Source organism: Arachis stenosperma, chromosome 6, assembly GCF_014773155.1.
Source record: "Arachis stenosperma cultivar V10309 chromosome 6, arast.V10309.gnm1.PFL2, whole genome shotgun sequence".
NCBI lineage: Eukaryota > Viridiplantae > Streptophyta > Magnoliopsida > Fabales > Fabaceae > Arachis > Arachis stenosperma.
This window is the reverse complement of record NC_080382.1, coordinates 46,909,796-46,927,592: the sequence shown is the minus strand read 5'-3', so window position 1 is coordinate 46,927,592 and position 17,797 is coordinate 46,909,796. Positions and strand designations below refer to the sequence as shown.

Genomic DNA, 17,797 nt, shown 5'->3' with positions numbered 1-17,797 from the left:
TAATCTCTAAGAGCTCAATTTAATAAAATAAACTGTAATTTAATCACAATACAAATTTTTTAAATTAAATTATATAATACTTCTATTACTGAATTTTAGTTTCAGAGTATATGAAATAATCAATCATAAAGTTACACAAGAGTTATAATTAACTTAACTCAAAATATTAATAAAACTAATTTAATTATCCTTAATTAATTTATAAAATAAGATATCAAATTAATAAAATAAATCGTAACCTTTTAAGAATAAAAGTTACTTAAATTAAATTATACAATTCTTTCTTATTTTTCAATTACTAAAATTATACAAAATATCCCATTATAATAAGATTACGTAAGAATATTAATTGATTCAAAATAAAACTATCTCTAAATCTATTTAATTATTTCTAATAGAATATTTTCTAAAATTATAAAGTTTAAACTTAATAAAATAAAATCACAATTTATTTATAATTATATTTTCAAAAATACGGGATGTTACACACCTCACCAAAGGCAGTCCCAAGCGCCTCAGAACAACCAACATCAGACCCCTCAAATCACTTACCCCCTTCTTCTTCTAATGATGAGATGCTTCGCACAGTGATGCAAGGACACCGAGACATTCAGAATACACTTAACTCTTCCATGAACAGTCTAAATGCTACTTTACAAGCTCTCGTATCCCGGATGGATTCACTAATTGCCTCCAACAACCAACCTCAAGCTCTGGTGCCATTCCTTCTCAGCCTATACCCAACCCCAAAGGTGGCATCAATGCCATCACTTTGAGGTCAGGAACCACATTGCAAGGGAGGAGTCATGAAAAACCAAGCTCAAAGGAGAACATTCAAGTTGATGATGTTGTTGAGGTAGAAGATGCCGAAGAGGAGGATGAAGTACAAGACATGGTTGAAGAAGAAGCAGCCCAACCAGAGAATAGCGCCTGATGTGCGGAAAATGATCCGACACAAAACTCACCGTCAAGTGTACCGGGTCGCATCAAGTAATAATAACTCACATGAGTGAGGTCGATCCCACAGGGATTGAAGGATTGAGCAATTTTAGTTTAGTGGTTGATTTAGTCAAGCGAATCAAGTATTGGTTGAGTGATTTGTATCCAACAGGAAGTAAATGACAGGAAATGTAAAGGGGGAAGGGAGAATTGCAGTAAATTAAAGTGCAGGAAAGTAAACTTGCAGAATCTTAAAGAACAAGAAAGTAAATGACTGAAACTTAAAGTGCAAGAAATGTAAATTGCAGTAACTTAAAATGCAAGGAATATAAATTGCTTGAATGTAAAAGGGATTTGAGGAATGGGATTTCAGAATCTAAGCAAAGAGGAACTGAATTGCAAAAATTAGTAAAGCAGAGATTGAATTAAAAGTAATTAGAGCTCAAACAGTAAGGAAATTGAGTGCAGCAAAGGTTCACAGAAGAACCAAAAGTAAATTGGGATCTCAGGACTCCAGAGACTAGGTAGCAAAGCCTAGATCTCAATTGCCTTCCCAGATCCAAATTCACAAAGCAATTGACAAGAAATAGAAGAAGAAGCAGTAAAGGAAATGTGTTTGAATTCAATTATGCAGAAATGAAATCAAAGAGATTTTGAATGGAGATTGAGACAGAATTTCCTCAATTCTTCACACCCAAAACTCAAAACAAGAAAAGTAAAAGTGCCCAAGCAAGAACGAGGAAGAAGAGAGATCAATTCTCCTCCCCAATTCTCTGAAATCTTAGTGAAGTCACCAAGAGAAATTTCAACAGCTCCAAATAAAAGCAAAGGTTCAAAGGAAAATTCAAAGTTCAAAAGCAAAGCAAAAGGTCCTAATTACATCAAACTAGCTCCTATTTATACACTTTCCATTCTTGGATCTTAGGATTTGGATGGGCTTTTGATTTGGTGAAGAAATGAATTAAATTGGATTTTTAATTCATTTTTTGGCCCAAAAAAATAGCTTCCAGGAGGCTGCCCTGCCCTTGTGGAGGGCAGGGCAGGATTTGGTGCTTGGTGCGTTGCTGGTGCGGGCGTGGTGCAGGCTGGTGCGCAGGATGCTGCCCTGCCCTCGCGGAGGGCAGGGCAGAAAAAGTTGGTGCGCCAGAATTGTGCTGTGGTGCGCTGCTGGTGCTGGCAGAATCGTGCCTTGGTGCGCCAGAAACGTGCCTTGGTGCGCCAGATTCATGCCACAACAAAATGCTGCCCTGCCCTCGCGGAGGGCAGGGCAGTGTTTCCAAACTGAAGTCCCGCGTTCGAATCCTGGCAGAAACACACGCTCATTCAATTTCCTTGGCTTTCTTGGCACCGTAATGGAGCCTAGTTCCTTGCTTCCTCATGGTCCCGTGTTCAACTCTTGTGGCAAGCATTGTAGGCATTTTCCTTTGATTTTCTTCCCTTGGTGAGCCCGATACTGCCCTTGTGGAGGGCAGGGCAAGGTTTTGTTCTTCTTGATTCCAAGGCACAAATTTGTGCTCTGCCCTTGTAGTGGGCAGGGCAGAGTTGCCTTTCATGCTTTGTTCCCTTATGTTGCCCTCCTAGAGGGCAGTGTGCCCTTGTGGAGGGCAATGCTTGCCTTCCTCATTTTGTGCGCCACACTTCTTCTCTCTTTGACCACATTTTCTTCTCCTTGGGCCACACTTCCTTAGGCTACGCTTTTCCCTTTTTTATCTTTTCTTCACCTACAATAAACCAAAACAACCACTCAAAGTATCACTAAATTCAAGAGGCTTATAAATCAATTAAAAATCAATTAAATTTAGCTTAAACCTCATGAGTTAACATTAATTTCATGGTGGTTGTTTGATTTAAAGAAGTTATGCATTTTCACTCCAAATCACTTACTTAGGATGCAAGAAAGTGCATAAATGCTAATAAAACAAGTGAAATTAGCTTGAAAAATGGGTATATGATGACTTGTCATCACAACACCAAACTTAAATCTTGCTTGTCCCCAAGCAAGCATCAAAACTAAGAGAAATTGAAATGAACAAGAAAAGACACATATCCTTATTAGGCATATAGCAGAACTTGATTTATGGGGTCTTTATGCAGACAATGATAACTCAAGTTATTATTTGCTGTCACATAATATACATTTTTCATCAAAGGCTTGCTAAACTTGCTGTTATAAGACTCACTTATTTAATTACTCCCTTGCTAACTTTTCTTTCTTATAATGCTTAACAAGCTTATTCTTTTGGAGGTTTGGTGTCTAATGTTGCAGTAGTAGCCTTTGGCTTTATTGTTTTCTTTCTTTTACTCAACATCTTCCCACCACAGACACATGGCTCACTAATTCTTCCTAGGATTATTGATGCCCAGCATCTCTTTGGATAACTAAATGTTCTGTAGCTAAGTTGCTCTTTATTGTGGACTTTCAATTGGCCATCCCAAATCAGTTGATCTAAGTGACCGGGTTTTAAAATACCCCTTAGAATTTACTCATCCAAGCATATCTTAGTACAAGAACACCACAGACATATGTCCTAGGGTCCAAGCTATTGGTGTCCAACCTTTATTTTTTTGTTTTTCTTGCCACTTTGGCTTTTTCTTCTTCCTTTTCTTTCTGTTTTTTATTTTTGTTCTCAAGGGCTTTTTATTTATTGATGAGGATCTTTATAACAGCAAGCTAACTTACACTTGAATGAAAATGATATTATGCAGCAATTATTTCATGAGTCATGCATTTAATCAAACATATATACCACCATTAACTTCCATTCTACTTATGCAACATTGGATATTTCACTTTTCAATTCAAACCAAATCTCTTTTATTCAAGCATATGGGAAACAAAACAAAATTAAAGCTAAGTGATGAATGACAAGCATTATGCAGATCATTTCTCTAGCTACTTATTGAATAACAGAAAGTACAAGAAAAAGAAATAAAAAGAAATAAACAGTGGAGGCATATCATGTTTCAGACATGCTTCTCCTTATTAAAAGAGTGAAAGAGGGGGAATGAAAGAACTTTGCCACCTTCTATTGGTCGTGGCTGCTGATTGATTCTCCCTTTTTCTTCTTTCTCTTCCCTAGCTTGGAATAATCTCGGATCTCTTCACCAGGACATCTTCTACCCCAGACAGAATCTAAGAGTCCTGAGAGCCCAACATCTTCCAATCTTTTAAAGGTTGCCTCCGTATAGTGACGAGACCTTGCTTGTTGCTTGGCTTCAAATTCAGGGCATTGCTCAAATGGCTTGATCTGAGGATTGAGTGTTGGCAAATTATGGGTCAAGTACTCCAACCTTGCTTGCATGTTTTCATCATTCTCCATTCTTTGTGCGTATCTCACTCTCCCATGGTGTGATGAATATTCTTCCATTGATACAAGTTGTGACTGTATTCCCCTGCTTTAGCTTGACTAAAATACAGCTTATCATATGATTCTTTGAATTCTTTGTATTGCTCTTTTTGTCCTTCAAGAATCTGTGCTTGAAATTCTTGCTGCTGAGTCATCATTTGCTGTTGCTATCTCTCTTGTTTCTCCTCCATTTGACGCTGCCAAGCTTCTCTCTCCTCTTTATCTTTTAGATATTGCTCCCTAAACTCTGGATGGGGCTCTAGATATTGCACTGGGCGCCCCTGATTTTGCTCTTGTTGAGTCTGCATGAGTTGTTGCGATAGCTCTTCTATTGCTCTGTGTAGCTGGCTCATGTCTATGGCATCATGAGCTTGATTTCGTCCTTCCTCTCTTTGAGATCTCCTTTGTCTGGGAGCTACCACCCCCTCTGGATCATCTTCTTCATTTATTCCTTCCATACTCTTCTTAGTGATTCCTTTTCCCTTTTTCACTTTTTCTGTGTCCTCATCTTCAAAGATTACTCCAGCTTTGTCACATAGCCTGAGGATGGTGCTTGGATGTCCAAGACCACTTGATTTGCTTGTGCTATTGGCCATCTCTTGAATACTGTCAGCTATGAGTTGTGCGAGGTTGATCTCACCTCCATGTAAGATGCAGTATGTCAAGAGTGCTCGTTTGATTGTGACCCAAGAAGCGTTTCCAGTAGGAAGGATAGATCTCCTCACTATTTCATACCATCCCTTAGCCACAGGAGTGAGATGTATCCTCCTCAAGTGACTTGGAACTCCCTGATCATGACTGTACTGATGTCAACAAGAGGAGCACATAAAAGTTCCCACCTTCTTTCTTTAGTGATTTGCCTCATGATGGGGTATTCCCCATCTCTCAACTCAAGGCCTTTCTCATAAATGACATTCTTTGTCTCCATGAACCTATGATATCTCCCTTCATGGAATTGGGATCTAAATTTGGTTGCATCAAATGATGGAGGTTTGGCTACCATAGGTTCCTTTCCCGGCCTTCTTTTTGAACTTGAGGAGGCCATTGGATTTGAGGTAAGAAGAAAGAAAAAGTGAGAATAGAAGAAGTATGTGTTGTGTTTGGGATGAGTTTTGGTTCGGTTCTGTTGTGTGAGATAAGGGAGTTATTTTGGTTTTGGGAGTGGAAGAGATTATGGCTTTCATATGAAAGTGGCTTGAATGAGTGTGTGTAGACCGTTTTGGTGCCAACGGCTATTTATAGGTGGATTCTTCAAGCTTTCCAACAAAACTATAATGAGTGAGAAAGGGACTCGTTGGTGCTCATGAAGGGTTAAGATTGAGTTGTTCATCCAAGGGATGCATGAAATGGACGGTTTGCATGTATTGTTGAGGCTTTGACGAGGATCCTCCTTCCAATGGCTGCATGCATTTAGGTGTTCAATGATGCATGCATGCAAATTCTGTTCCCCATGAGCGCGTTCTTCTAGGCACATGTGACCATCCTCTCATAGCTGATCCTAGCCGTGGCCCCTCCTTGAGTTTGTTTCAATCTTTTTCTCCTGCATGAATCAAAACAACTAGCCTTAGAACATTGATGTAGTCATTGGCAATTGATTTGTACTAAAGGAAAAGAATTGTTTTGTTTTGTTTATTACTATTTATTATTTAAATTTTTTTTTTGTAAATTGTGTCCCTTAATTAAAGATGCTAAAAGTTGGTGAACACCAAACTTATCTTTTATTGAGGGGACGGCTTAGCAATGCAAGCCATTCTTCATAATTGATGTAATTTTTTTTTTAAAAAAATTTTGATGCATGATTCCTTTCTGTATGGTTTTGATTCCATGATTGGGAAATGATCTTCTGAACATTGTTATACATGCAGACACCAAACTTAGTGTTTGGTCATATGCTCCATCAAAAGAATTACGCATATGTTCTAAGAATAGCTCCCTTTTTTTTTTTTTGAAAAGCAAAAATTAAGTGTGCCTTAAGGGACACCAAACTTAGAAGTTTGACTTCTGCTCTAAAATGAAATATGCATTTATCAAATATGAAAGTTCAAAATCATACTCAGGAAATCATAGCTTATTAAAGAGAAGACAGAAATCTTAAATCATGGGTTGCCTCCCATGAAGCGCTCTTTTATTGTCACTAGCTTGACATTGGACTCCCTTTAGGGTGGTTGATGTTGGTGATGTCTCAACTTGTCACCTCTCACTGTAAGCTTTCTCTGTGTGCCTTGATGCTCAATTTCAATGTGCTCAAGAGAGAGTACTTGGTTGACAGTGTAATAATCTTTTGTTCCCAGCTGTTGATACACTAGTTGCACCTTATCACCTTTGGCAAATCCTTCGGTTGGAATTTTCTTATTCTTCCACCCCTTGTAGGCCTTTTTCTTGTTTTTCTTCTTCTTCTTCCTTGTTAATATGCTTCCTTTGACAGTGACCTGAGTTGTGATACCTTCCTTTTTGTTTATCATCCCAGCTTCTTTTTGAATTCCTTTTTCTCCTTGTACAAGCTCACTCTCTTGTTCTATTGTTTTGTCGGTTGCTTGCTTTGGAAGGAAATCACCACTTGTCTTGCTTGGTTCTTCATTCCTTTGTAATTCTGGAAAGACTTTCAAGGTGATGCTTTCCTCATGCATCCTGAGGGTTAGCTCTCCCTGTTCTATATCCACAATGGCTCTAGCAGTGGCCAAAAATGGTCGACCAAGTATTATGGAGTCATTTCCATTTTCTGAAGAATCCAGGATCACAAAATCTGCCGGATAGATGAACTTGTCAACCTTAACTAAAAGGTTCTCAATCAGCCCCTTAGGATATACTACTGATTGATCCACCAACTCCAAGGATATCTGTATTGGTTTCACCTCCTCTATGCCAAGCTTTTTCACTAAAGAAGATGGGATTAAATTTATGCTTGCTCCTAAGTCACACATCCCCTTGTTGATGAATAGGTTTCCAATAGTGCAGGGTAGGAAGAAACCTCCAGGATCTTCAAGCTTGGGAGGGAGTCCCTTTTTGATGAGTGCACTGCATTCTTCACTAAGCATTACAGTCTCTTTCTCATTCCAACTTCTCTTCTTATTGATGAGCTCCTTTAAGAACTTGGCATACAGAGGCATTTGCTTTAATGCCTCAGCCAAAGGTATGTTGATTTCCAGCTTCTTGAAAGTCTCAAGAAATTTGTGGAAGTGCTGATCCTTTGTTTCTTTGTGGAATCTTTGTGGATAAGGTATTGGGGGTGTCAAGTTTTTCTCCCCTTGAAGTTGTCTTGGAATCGGTTCTTCCATGATTTGCTTTCCTTTCTTCAGATTCTGTGGTTGTTTATTTTCCTCTGTGAGTTTTTCTGAGACATTATTGGTTGTCATGTCCTTGTTGATGGCTTCATCATTCTTTGTTGGCTCATTGTCGTTCTCCACAAGTTTCTTGGTTGCTCCTTGGTTACCATCCACTAATATCTTTCCACTCCTTAGTTGCACGACCTTGCATTCTTCCTTTGGGTTAGGAATGGTGTCACTTGGTAGTGAGCTTGATGGTTTTTCAACAGAAATCTATTTGGAGATTTATCCAATCTGCCTCTCTAGGTTCTTCATGGCAGCTTCTTGATTCTTTGTTGTCAATTCTTGGTTCTTCATCATTTTTTCCAAGAGCAGCTCTAGATTAGTGATCCTCTGGGATTCTTGTGAGATGGGTTAGTTTTGGGGTGTTGATGGATGATGGTAAGTACTTTTGTTAGTTGGATGGTTATTGGGTAGGTGATGGTTAGAATTGGGGTAGTTATTTTATGGTTTTCTGTATATGTTTTGGTTAGTGTTTGGCTGGGGGTTGTGGTTTGTGCTTTTCCAATTGTTCTGACTTGAGTTTCTTTGCCATGGTTGTTGGCTTTGATTGTGGTTGTCTCCCCATCTGAGGTTGGGATGGTTCTTCCAAGATGGATTGTAAGTATCACCATAAACTTCATTTGTTCCAGGATTTTGGTTGTGCATGTATTGGACTTGCTCTTGCTGTTGCTCCTGTTGCGTTTCTTCACTTTGCACCCATGTGGTTGGTGGTTGGCTTATGGTGCTCACTGCTGCCACTTGCAACCCATCAATTCTTTTGGCCATTTGCTCAAACTGTTGTTGAATCTGCTGCTGCATCATTTTGTTCTGAGCTAGAATTGAATCCACTCCTTCTAACTCCATTACTCCTCTTCTCTGTGATGGTTGGCGTTGTCTTTGATGAGCAAAGAAATATTGGTTGTTGGCCACCATATCAATGAGGTTTTGAGCTTCCTCTATGGTTTTCATGAGTTGTAATGAGCCTCCAGCTGAGTGATCAAGTGCTTCTTGAGCCTTTAGAGTAAGTCCTTCATAGAAGTTTTGCAACTTATCCCGTTCAGTAAACATCTCTGGTGGACATTTTCTCAATAGAGCTTTATATCTTTCCCATGCTTCATATAAATTCTCAACCTCCATTTGAGTGAATGTCTGCACCTCAGTCTTCAATCTTATGATTCTTTGAGGGGGGTAAAATTTGGCAAGAAACTTGCTCACCAAATCATCCCAAGTGTTGATGCTTTCCTTTGGGAACGTTTCTAGCCATTGAGTGGCTTTGTCTCTGAGAGAAAATGGAAAGAGCAACAACTTGTAACTGTCAGGAGGCACACCATTGGTTTTAACAGTGTCACAAATCCTCAAGAAGGTGGATAAGTGTTGGTTTGGGTCCTCCAATGGTCCTCCTCCAAAAGAACAGCTATTTTGAACCAAAGTGATGAGTTGTGGCTTTAGTTCAAAGTTGTTTGCATTGACATTGGGGGGAAGAATGCTACTCCCACAGTGTCTAGCATTTGCAAATGTGTATGAAGCCAGTACTCTTCTTTGTTGTTGGTTATTATTGGCTCCTCCTTCTGGTTGATTGGGATTTGATGGATCTCCTTCCATTTCTTGGAATTCCTCCTCAGATTCTTCCTCTCCAATAACGTTCTTTCCTCTTTCAGCTCTTCTTATTCTTCGAAGAGTTCTTTGGTCAATTTCAGAGAGGATAGGGGAAGATCTTCCTGTACCTGACATGCAAACACACAACAATAAACACACAGAAAAAAAATCAATAAAACTTCAATCTATGGCTAGAATGAAGTTTTAGTTAGTTTAAGCAAAAATTCAAACAGTTAGTGTGTTAGAGAAACAGAAAAGAAAAAAATGCTTAATCTAGACCTCCATTTCACTTAATCATTGTCAATCTATTTCAATCCCCGGCAACAGCGCCAAAAACTTGATGTGCGGAAAACGATCCGACACAAAACTCACCGGCAAGTGTACCGGGTCGCATCAAGTAATAATAACTCACATGAGTGAGGTCGATCCCACAGGGATTGAAGGATTGAGCAATTTTAGTTTAGTGGTTGATTTAGTCAAGCGAATCAAGTATTGGTTGAGTGATTTGTATCCAACAGGAAGTAAATGACAGGAAATGTAAAGGGGGAAGGGAGAATTGCAGTAAATTAAAGTGCAGGAAAGTAAACTTGCAGAATCTTAAAGAACAAGAAAGTAAATGACTGAAACTTAAAGTGCAAGAAATGTAAATTGCAGTAACTTAAAATGCAAGGAATATAAATTGCTTGAATGTAAAAGGGATTTGAGGAATGGGATTTCAGAATCTAAGCAAAGAGGAACTGAATTGCAAAAATTAGTAAAGCAGAGATTGAATTAAAAGTAATTAGAGCTCAAACAGTAAGGAAATTGAGTGCAGCAAAGGTTCACAGAAGAACCAAAAGTAAATTGGGATCTCAGGACTCCAGAGACTAGGTAGCAAAGCCTAGATCTCAATTGCCTTCCTAGATCCAAATTCACAAAGTAATTGACAAGAAATAAAAGAAGAAGCAGTAAAGGAAATGTGTTTGAATTCAATTATGCAGAAATGAAATCAAAGAGATTTTGAATGGAGATTGAGACAGAATTTCCTCAATTCTTCACACCCAAAACTCAAAACAAGAAAAGTAAAAGTGCCCAAGCAAGAACGAGGAAGAAGAGAGATCAATTTTCCTCCCCAATTCTCTGAAATCTTTGTGAAGTCACCAAGAGAAATTTCAACAGCTCCAAATAAAAGCAAAGGTTCAAAGGAAAATTCAAAGTTCAAAAGCAAAGCAAAAGGTCCTAATTACATCAAACTAGCTCCTATTTATACACTTTCCATTCTTGGATCTTAGGATTTGGATGGGCTTTTGATTTGGTGAAGAAATGAATTAAATTGGATTTTTAATTCAATTTTTGGCCCAAAAAAATAGCTTCCAGGAGGCTGCCCTGCCCTTGTGGAGGGCAGGGCGGATTTGGTGCTTGGTGCGTTGCTGGTGCGGGCGTGGTGTAGGCTGGTGCGCAGGATGCTGCCCTGCCCTCGCGGAGGGCAAGGCAGAAAAAGTTGGTGCGCTAGAATTGTGCTGTGGTGCGCTACTGGTGCTGGCAGAATCGTGCCTTGGTGCGCCAGAAACGTGCCTTGGTGCGCCAGATTCATGCCACAACAAAATGCTGCCCTGCCCTCGCGGAGGGCAGGGCAGTGTTTCCAAACTGAAGTCCCGCGTTCGAATCCTGGCAGAAACACACGCTCATTCAATTTCCTTGGCTTTCTTGGCACCGTAATGGAGCCTAGTTCCTTGCTTCCTCATGGTCCCATGTTCAACTCTTGTGGCAAGCATTGTAGGCTTTTTCCTTTGATTTTCTTCCCTTGGTGAGCCCGATACTGCCCTTGTGGAGGGCAGGGCAAGGTTTTGTTCTTCTTGATTCCAAGGCACAAATTTGTGCTCTGCCCTTGTAGTGGGCAGGGCAGAGTTGCCTTTCATGCTTTGTTCCCTTATGTTGCCCTCCTAGAGGGCAGTGTGCCCTTGTGGAGGGCAACGCTTGCCTTCCTCATTTTGTGCGCCACACTTCTTCTCTCTTTGACCACATTTTCTTCTCCTTGGGCCACACTTCCTTAGGCTACGCTTTTCCCTTTTTTATCTTTTCTTCACCTACAATAAACTAAAATAACCACTCAAAGTATCACTAAATTCAAGAGGCTTATAAATCAATTAAAAATCAATTAAATTTAGCTTAAACCTCATGAGTTAACATTAATTTCATGGTGGTTGTTTGATTTAAAGAAGTTATGCATTTTCACTCCAAATCACTTACTTAGGATGCAAGAAAGTGCATAAATGCTAATAAAACAAGTGAAATTAGCTTGAAAAATGGGTATATGATGACTTGTCATCAGCGCCCCAAAGGAAGCCGAAACTCTAGAAGGCGCCATTCCTGTACCATTTCCACACCTTTCTAGGAAGCCCAGAAAGTAGATGGAACTAGACCCCAAGATGGTGGAGATCTTCAAAAAGGTTGAGGTAACCATTCCACCTTTTGATGCTATCCACTAGGTACTTAAATATGCTAAATTCATGAAAGATTTATGCATGCATAAAGATAAAATAAATGAATTAGAAACTATTCCTCTAGGTAGTTCTATTTCTGCTTTAATAGATGCCATACCAGAAAAATGTGGGGATCCGGGTCCATGCATAGTTACTTGTGTTATTAATAGTGTACAATTTTTTGACTACATGTGTGATTTGGGCGCGTGTGTGAGTATTATGCCATTATCTGTATATGATGCTCTGAGGCTCCCTCCCTTAAAAAGGTTGGCAGCACATTTTGTTTTGGCAGATAAGAGCATCATCTCAGTGGCTAAAATTGCTGAGGACGTACTAGTGAGCATTAAGGGGCTAACATTTCCTATTGACTTCTACATTTTGGAGATGCCCCCTAATGAATCAGGAAGACCATCATCCATCCTGCTTGGAAGGCCATTTCTGAAGACTTCAAGGTTCAAATTGGATGCCTTCTCAAGAACTTACTCTTTTGAGATAGATGGCAGAACAGTGAGCTTCAACCTGGATGAAGCTATGAAGAACCTACCGGAAGATCACTCCATCTTTCAGTGCGACATTATTGATGAGACTGTGGTTGAAGTTCACCAAGTAGTGGTAGAAGAGACGCTTATGGAGCAAGAGGCAAGTGTGGGGACACCTACTGAGCTTACTGAAGATACCTTACCACCACAATTGGCTCCAGATGATCAAGAACCTAGCCATGAGCAAAAAATGGAGTTGAAACCCCTTCTACCCCACCTCAAGTATACTTACCTTGAGGATAATCAGAAGCTCCCAGTTATCATTGCAAGGGAACTCACTTCCCTACAAGAGGAGCAACTGCTTAGTGTGCTAAGAAGACACAAGAAGGCCATTGGGTGGAGCTTGGCGGATATAGTAGGCATCAACTCTCAAGTCTGTGAGCACCGAATATTTTTAGAAGAGGGAACAAGGCCTGTCCGTCAACCTTAAAGGTGGTAACCAGGCTGCTTGAAGCTGACATCATCTATCCAATCTCGGATAGTGAATGGGTCAACCCAGTACAGGTGGTTCCAAAGAAATCTGGAGTCACAACAGTAAAGAATGAGCATGGAGAGCTCATTGTAACTATAGTGCAGAATGCCTGGAGGGTATGCATTGATTACAAGCATCTCAACCAAGCTACCCGCAAGGATCACTACCCCCTGCTCTTTATCGATCAGATGCTTGATCGCCTGTCAGGTAAATCACACTACTATTTTCTACATGGTTACACTAGCTATTTTCAGATTCATATAGCTCCTGAAGATCAGGAGAAAACTATATTTACATGTTCCTTTGGAAAGTATGCGTATAAGAGGATGCCTTTTGGCTTATGTAATGCATCGGCAATGTTCCAAAGATGCATGATCGGTATTTTCTCAGATCTTCTTGAGAACTGTATGGAGGTTTTTATGGATGACTTTAGTATGTATGGTGATTCTTTTAGCCTTCGCTTGGATATTTTAGCTAGAGTATTAGACAGATGTGTTAGTTCAAACCTTGTATTCAATTTTGAAAAATGTCATTTTATGGTCCAACAAGGTATTGTTCTAGGACATGTTGTTTCTAACACTAGTATTTCAGTTGATCCAGCAAAGGTAGATGTCATTTTTGGGTTACTTTATCCCTCTTCTGTGAGGGAAGTCCTCTTGTTTCTTGGTCATGCAAGTTTCTACCAGCGCTTTATGGACTTCAGTAAGGTAGCATTGCCCTTATCCCGACTATTGCAGAAGGATGTTGAGTTCAAGCTGAGTACAGACTGCAAGGAGGCGTTTGATAAGCTGAAGACCGTCTTAAACCAAGCCCCTATTGTGAGAGGGCCTGACTGGAGTCAACCCTTTGAGATAATGTGTGATGCCTCCAATTATGCAGTAGGAGCAGCGCTGGCTCAGCGCGAAGGTAAGGACCGTTTTATTATTGCCTATGCATCTAAGACTTTAGACGCTGCTCAGTCTAATTATACTACCACTGACAAAGAGCTTCTGGCTATTGTTTTTGCTCTGGATAAATTTCGAGCCTACTTACTTGGTACTAAGGTGGTAGTGTACTCAGACCATGCAACTCTAAAATATTTATTAGCCAAAAAAGAGTCCAAACCAAGGTTAATACATTGGATATTATTGCTGCAAGAATTTGATTTATAAATTAAGGATAGGAGTGGTTCCCAGAATTTAGTGGCGGACCACTTGAGTCACCTAGAGCACATTAAGAATGAAGCCACTCCTATCAATGATGCTTTTCCATTTGATAGCTTGCACGCAATATCTGAAGTAGTTCCTTGGTATGCTCCTGTAGCTAATTATCTAGTTAGTCATACATTCCCTCCTAATTTTACTAAGCATCAAAGGGACAAGCTAAAAAGCGAGTCCAAATATTATATATGGGATGACCCATATTTATGGAGGTATGGTGCTGACCAAATAATTAGAAGGTGTGTTCCTCAATCAGAATTCCAGTCAATTTTAGAGGCCTGCCACTCCTTTGAGAGTGGTGGACATTTTGGCCCTCAAAGGACAGCTAGAAAAATTTTAGGCTGTGGATTTTGGTTGCTCACTCTTTTTAAAGATGCTACTGCCTTCTATAAATCTTGTTTTCCATGCCAAAGATTTGGTAATATATTCAAGAGGGATGAGATGCCCCAGCAGCTTATGCTATTATGTGAAATTTTTTATGTTTGGGGCACTGACTTTATAGGTCCATTCCCAAACTCTTAACGATTTCTTATATATATTGTTAGCTGTAGATTATATTTCTAAATGGGTGGAAGTAATTCCTACCCGTACTGATGATGCTAATGTTGTTGTCTCTTTTGTTAGAAATCATATTATCTGTCGCTTTGGATCACCACAAGCAATCGTGAGTGATTAAGGCACCCACTTTTGTAACAGGAGATTAAGAAACATGGCATTGTCCACAAGGTAGCAACAACTTACCATCCTCAGTCCAATAGGCAAGCATAGGTGTCTAACAGAGAGATAAAGCACATTTTTGAAAAGATAGTCAAGCCTCATAAGAAGGACTGGAGCACACGGCTTGATGATGCGCTTTGGGCTTATTGGACGGCATACAAGACACCCTTAGGAATGAGCCCCTTCCGCTTAGTTTACGGAAAGGCTTGTCACCTCCCTGTGGAGGTGGAAAACAAGGCTTTCTGGGCTATAAGAGAATGCAACATGGGATTTGAGAAGGCTAGCACTGAAAGGAAGCTGCAACTGGCAGAACTGGAGACCCTTCGACTCGAAAGTTGTGCGTGCACGGGGCTGCCTTCGTGCGATTTACACAAACTGAGATCACGCGTTCGTGTCCCAGATGATTTCACATCACTTGAAGTTCATGCGATCCACGCATACGCATTGCATGCCCCGCGTGGTTAAACAAGAACGCCGCCAGATTTCACTTATCCCCTCTCTCCCAATCCTAATTTCTTTCTTTATTTCTTCTTCTTCTTCCTTCTTTCTTCTTCTTTCTTTCTTCTTCTTCTTCTTCTCCTCCTATTTCTTTCCCACCCACATCCTCCATCACCTCTCTCTTTTCATATTCTTCGCAAGGTTCTTTCTTCCTATCTTCTTTCTCTCTTTCTTACTATTTATTTCTTCTTTTTGCATTCTTTTAATTGGAGTTAGAAATTTAAATGAGTGATTATTTTCTTCTATATTTTTCTTGTGGACATATTAGGGAGTGATTTGACAAATAATATTAATTTTTGGGTTGAATGCATGTTTGGATTTCATACTTTCCCTAACATATTTTACATACATACCAAGTGTTTGTGAAAAAGCCCTTATGGCATTGTGAATTCTTAATTATTCTATTCCTCTACTCTACTGCCTGTTTTTCATAAAACCCTTGCAATCTTTTATTGCTTAAATATAATTGTCAATACAAACGTGATTGTTAGTTTGTTACATTTGTTAATCAAATTATGCTATTAATGCTTGATCTATGCTACTCATGCCTTTGCTGGCATGCTAATAAACATCTTGCATCTAATTGTCTTAATTTATCATGCTATATTTCCGTTGATGTCCTAATTACATGGATTCACGACCATGTGTTTACGAAATTCTTCTTTACCTTGCCATTGATTATCACTTGTATTTTTCTCCTCCCGGCTCTCGCTATTTAATCTCTTGTCCCTTTCTTTTCTCCCTTTTTAGGATGGCCACCAAGAAGGGTAAAGAGAAAGCCTCTAACAAGCCACTGGCGAAGAAAGGAACGAAAAGAGCACCAACTGTGGAACCATCCTCAACATCAGTCAAACCCTCCACAAAGCGGGTAAAGAGGATCATTAAGGTCGATGAAACCGAGAAAGTCTTTCCAGCAAAGGACACTGCACGGTTCACTAACCGCTACTGTGAGCAGATGTTCCCCATCCTGGTTGAGCGAAACTACAACAATGAGCACCTACTCATCCTCCCTACCCACATTGTTGATCTTGTAGAGCCCCGCATTGAGCGTAGACAATGGAGATTCTTGTGGAGGCAGCCATGACTGGTCAACCCTCATGGGTAGTAGAATTCTACTCCAATTTTCACATGCCAACCCTGTAGTCTGTCTATGTCTGTCAGAAGCAAGTCCCTATATCTGAAGGGGCCTTTCAGTGAGCTTTAGATCTCCCCCTGCTCCAAAAGGATTGGATGCATACCAAGAAGCCTCTGTCAAGCGCCAGACATACCAATTTGACTGGGACGACGTCGTCAGCGTTATAGCATAGCCTGGCAGCAGTTGTATCTGTGGATACCATCGATCCCGACCTAAGGGCATATTGGCTTCAGCACTTACCTTGGAGGCTCAAGTGTGGGCACAAATCATGTCCCACTATGTCTTTTCGAGCACTCACGAGTCCTCCTTCACTACGGACATTGCTGTTCTCATCTAGTGTATCCTTATAGACCAGCCTCTCAACTTACCGAGACACCTCCGGCAAGCCATTGGACACGTACAGATTGCGGCAACCTACCCTTTCCCGCCTTGGTTTCAGATCTGGTCTCAGCAGCTGGAGTATCCTACAAAGCTGGGGACACCAAGGCTATAATTCCGCGGGATGATCAGTATGTCCCCAATGAAAAGTACATCCGACCCCCAGTAGCCACTACCAGCCGGACTGCAGATCCGGCCGGAGGTATTCCTTCTTCTTCCACATAACAAGCACCTTCAACAAATCAGCTGCTCCTTCAGATACTTCAGAGGTTGGACCGGCTAGACCAGCAGGCAAAGTGAATAGAGGGCCATAACAAGCGCCGATTTACATATCTCAAGGAGCGGATTATTGGCAACTGATGAGCAGATAATTTATACCCTTTTTGGCTTTATTTTTAGGTAGTTTTTAGTATGTTTTAGTTACTTTTTAGTATATTTTTATTAGTTTTTATGCAAAAATCACATTTATGGTCTTTACTATGAGCTTGTGTGTTTTTCTGTAATTTCAGGTATTCTCTGGCTAAAATTGAGGGATCTGAGCAAAAGTCTGATTTAGAGGTTGAGAAAGGACTCCAAATGCTGTTGGATTTTGACTTCCCTACACTCGAAGTGGATTTTCTAGAGCTACAAAAAACCCAATTGGTGCACTCTTAATTGTGTTGGAAAGTAGACATCTTGGGCTTTTCAGTAATAAATAATAGTCCATACTTTGCTCGAGATTTGATGGCCCAAATTGGCGTCCAAACACCCACTAGAGACCCTTTTCTAGCGTAAAACGCTAGAACTGGCACTAAAGCTAAAGTTAAACGCCTAAACTGGCATTCAAGCTAGAGTTTAACTCCAAGGATGGCCTATGCACGTGAAAGCTTCAAAGCTCAGCCCAGCACACACCAAGTGGGCCCCGGAAGTGGATTTCTGTGCTATCTACACTTAGTTACTTATTTTCTGTAAACCCTAGTAACTAGTTTAGCATAAATAGAACTTTTTCCTATTGTATTCAGACATTATCATCTTATGCCAATTTTCATATTGGGAGGCTGGCCATTCGGCCATGCCTAGACTATTTGTTCTTTTGTAATATTGACGGTGGAGTTTCTACACCTCATAAATTAAGGTGAGGAGCTCTGTTGTTCCTCATGAATTAATGCAAGTACTATTATTTTTCTTTCAATTCATGCCTACTTCTTCTCCAAGACATACTCTCGTACTT

The 17,797-nt window shown here is 40.1% G+C and overlaps 1 protein-coding gene across 1 annotated transcript; it reads left to right on the top strand.

Annotated features, from left to right (window-relative positions):
* Positions 1-11,868: 11,868 nt before the first annotated feature.
* On the top strand, positions 11,869-16,812 carry LOC130934008 (uncharacterized). The gene is made up of 5 exons (XM_057863598.1): positions 11,869-12,603; positions 12,693-12,867; positions 13,252-13,703; positions 13,818-14,098; positions 16,560-16,812. Exons 1-5 carry the CDS (start codon positions 11,869-11,871, stop codon positions 16,810-16,812), a joined length of 1,896 nt encoding a protein of 631 aa, XP_057719581.1.
* Positions 16,813-17,797: the final 985 nt, after the last annotated feature.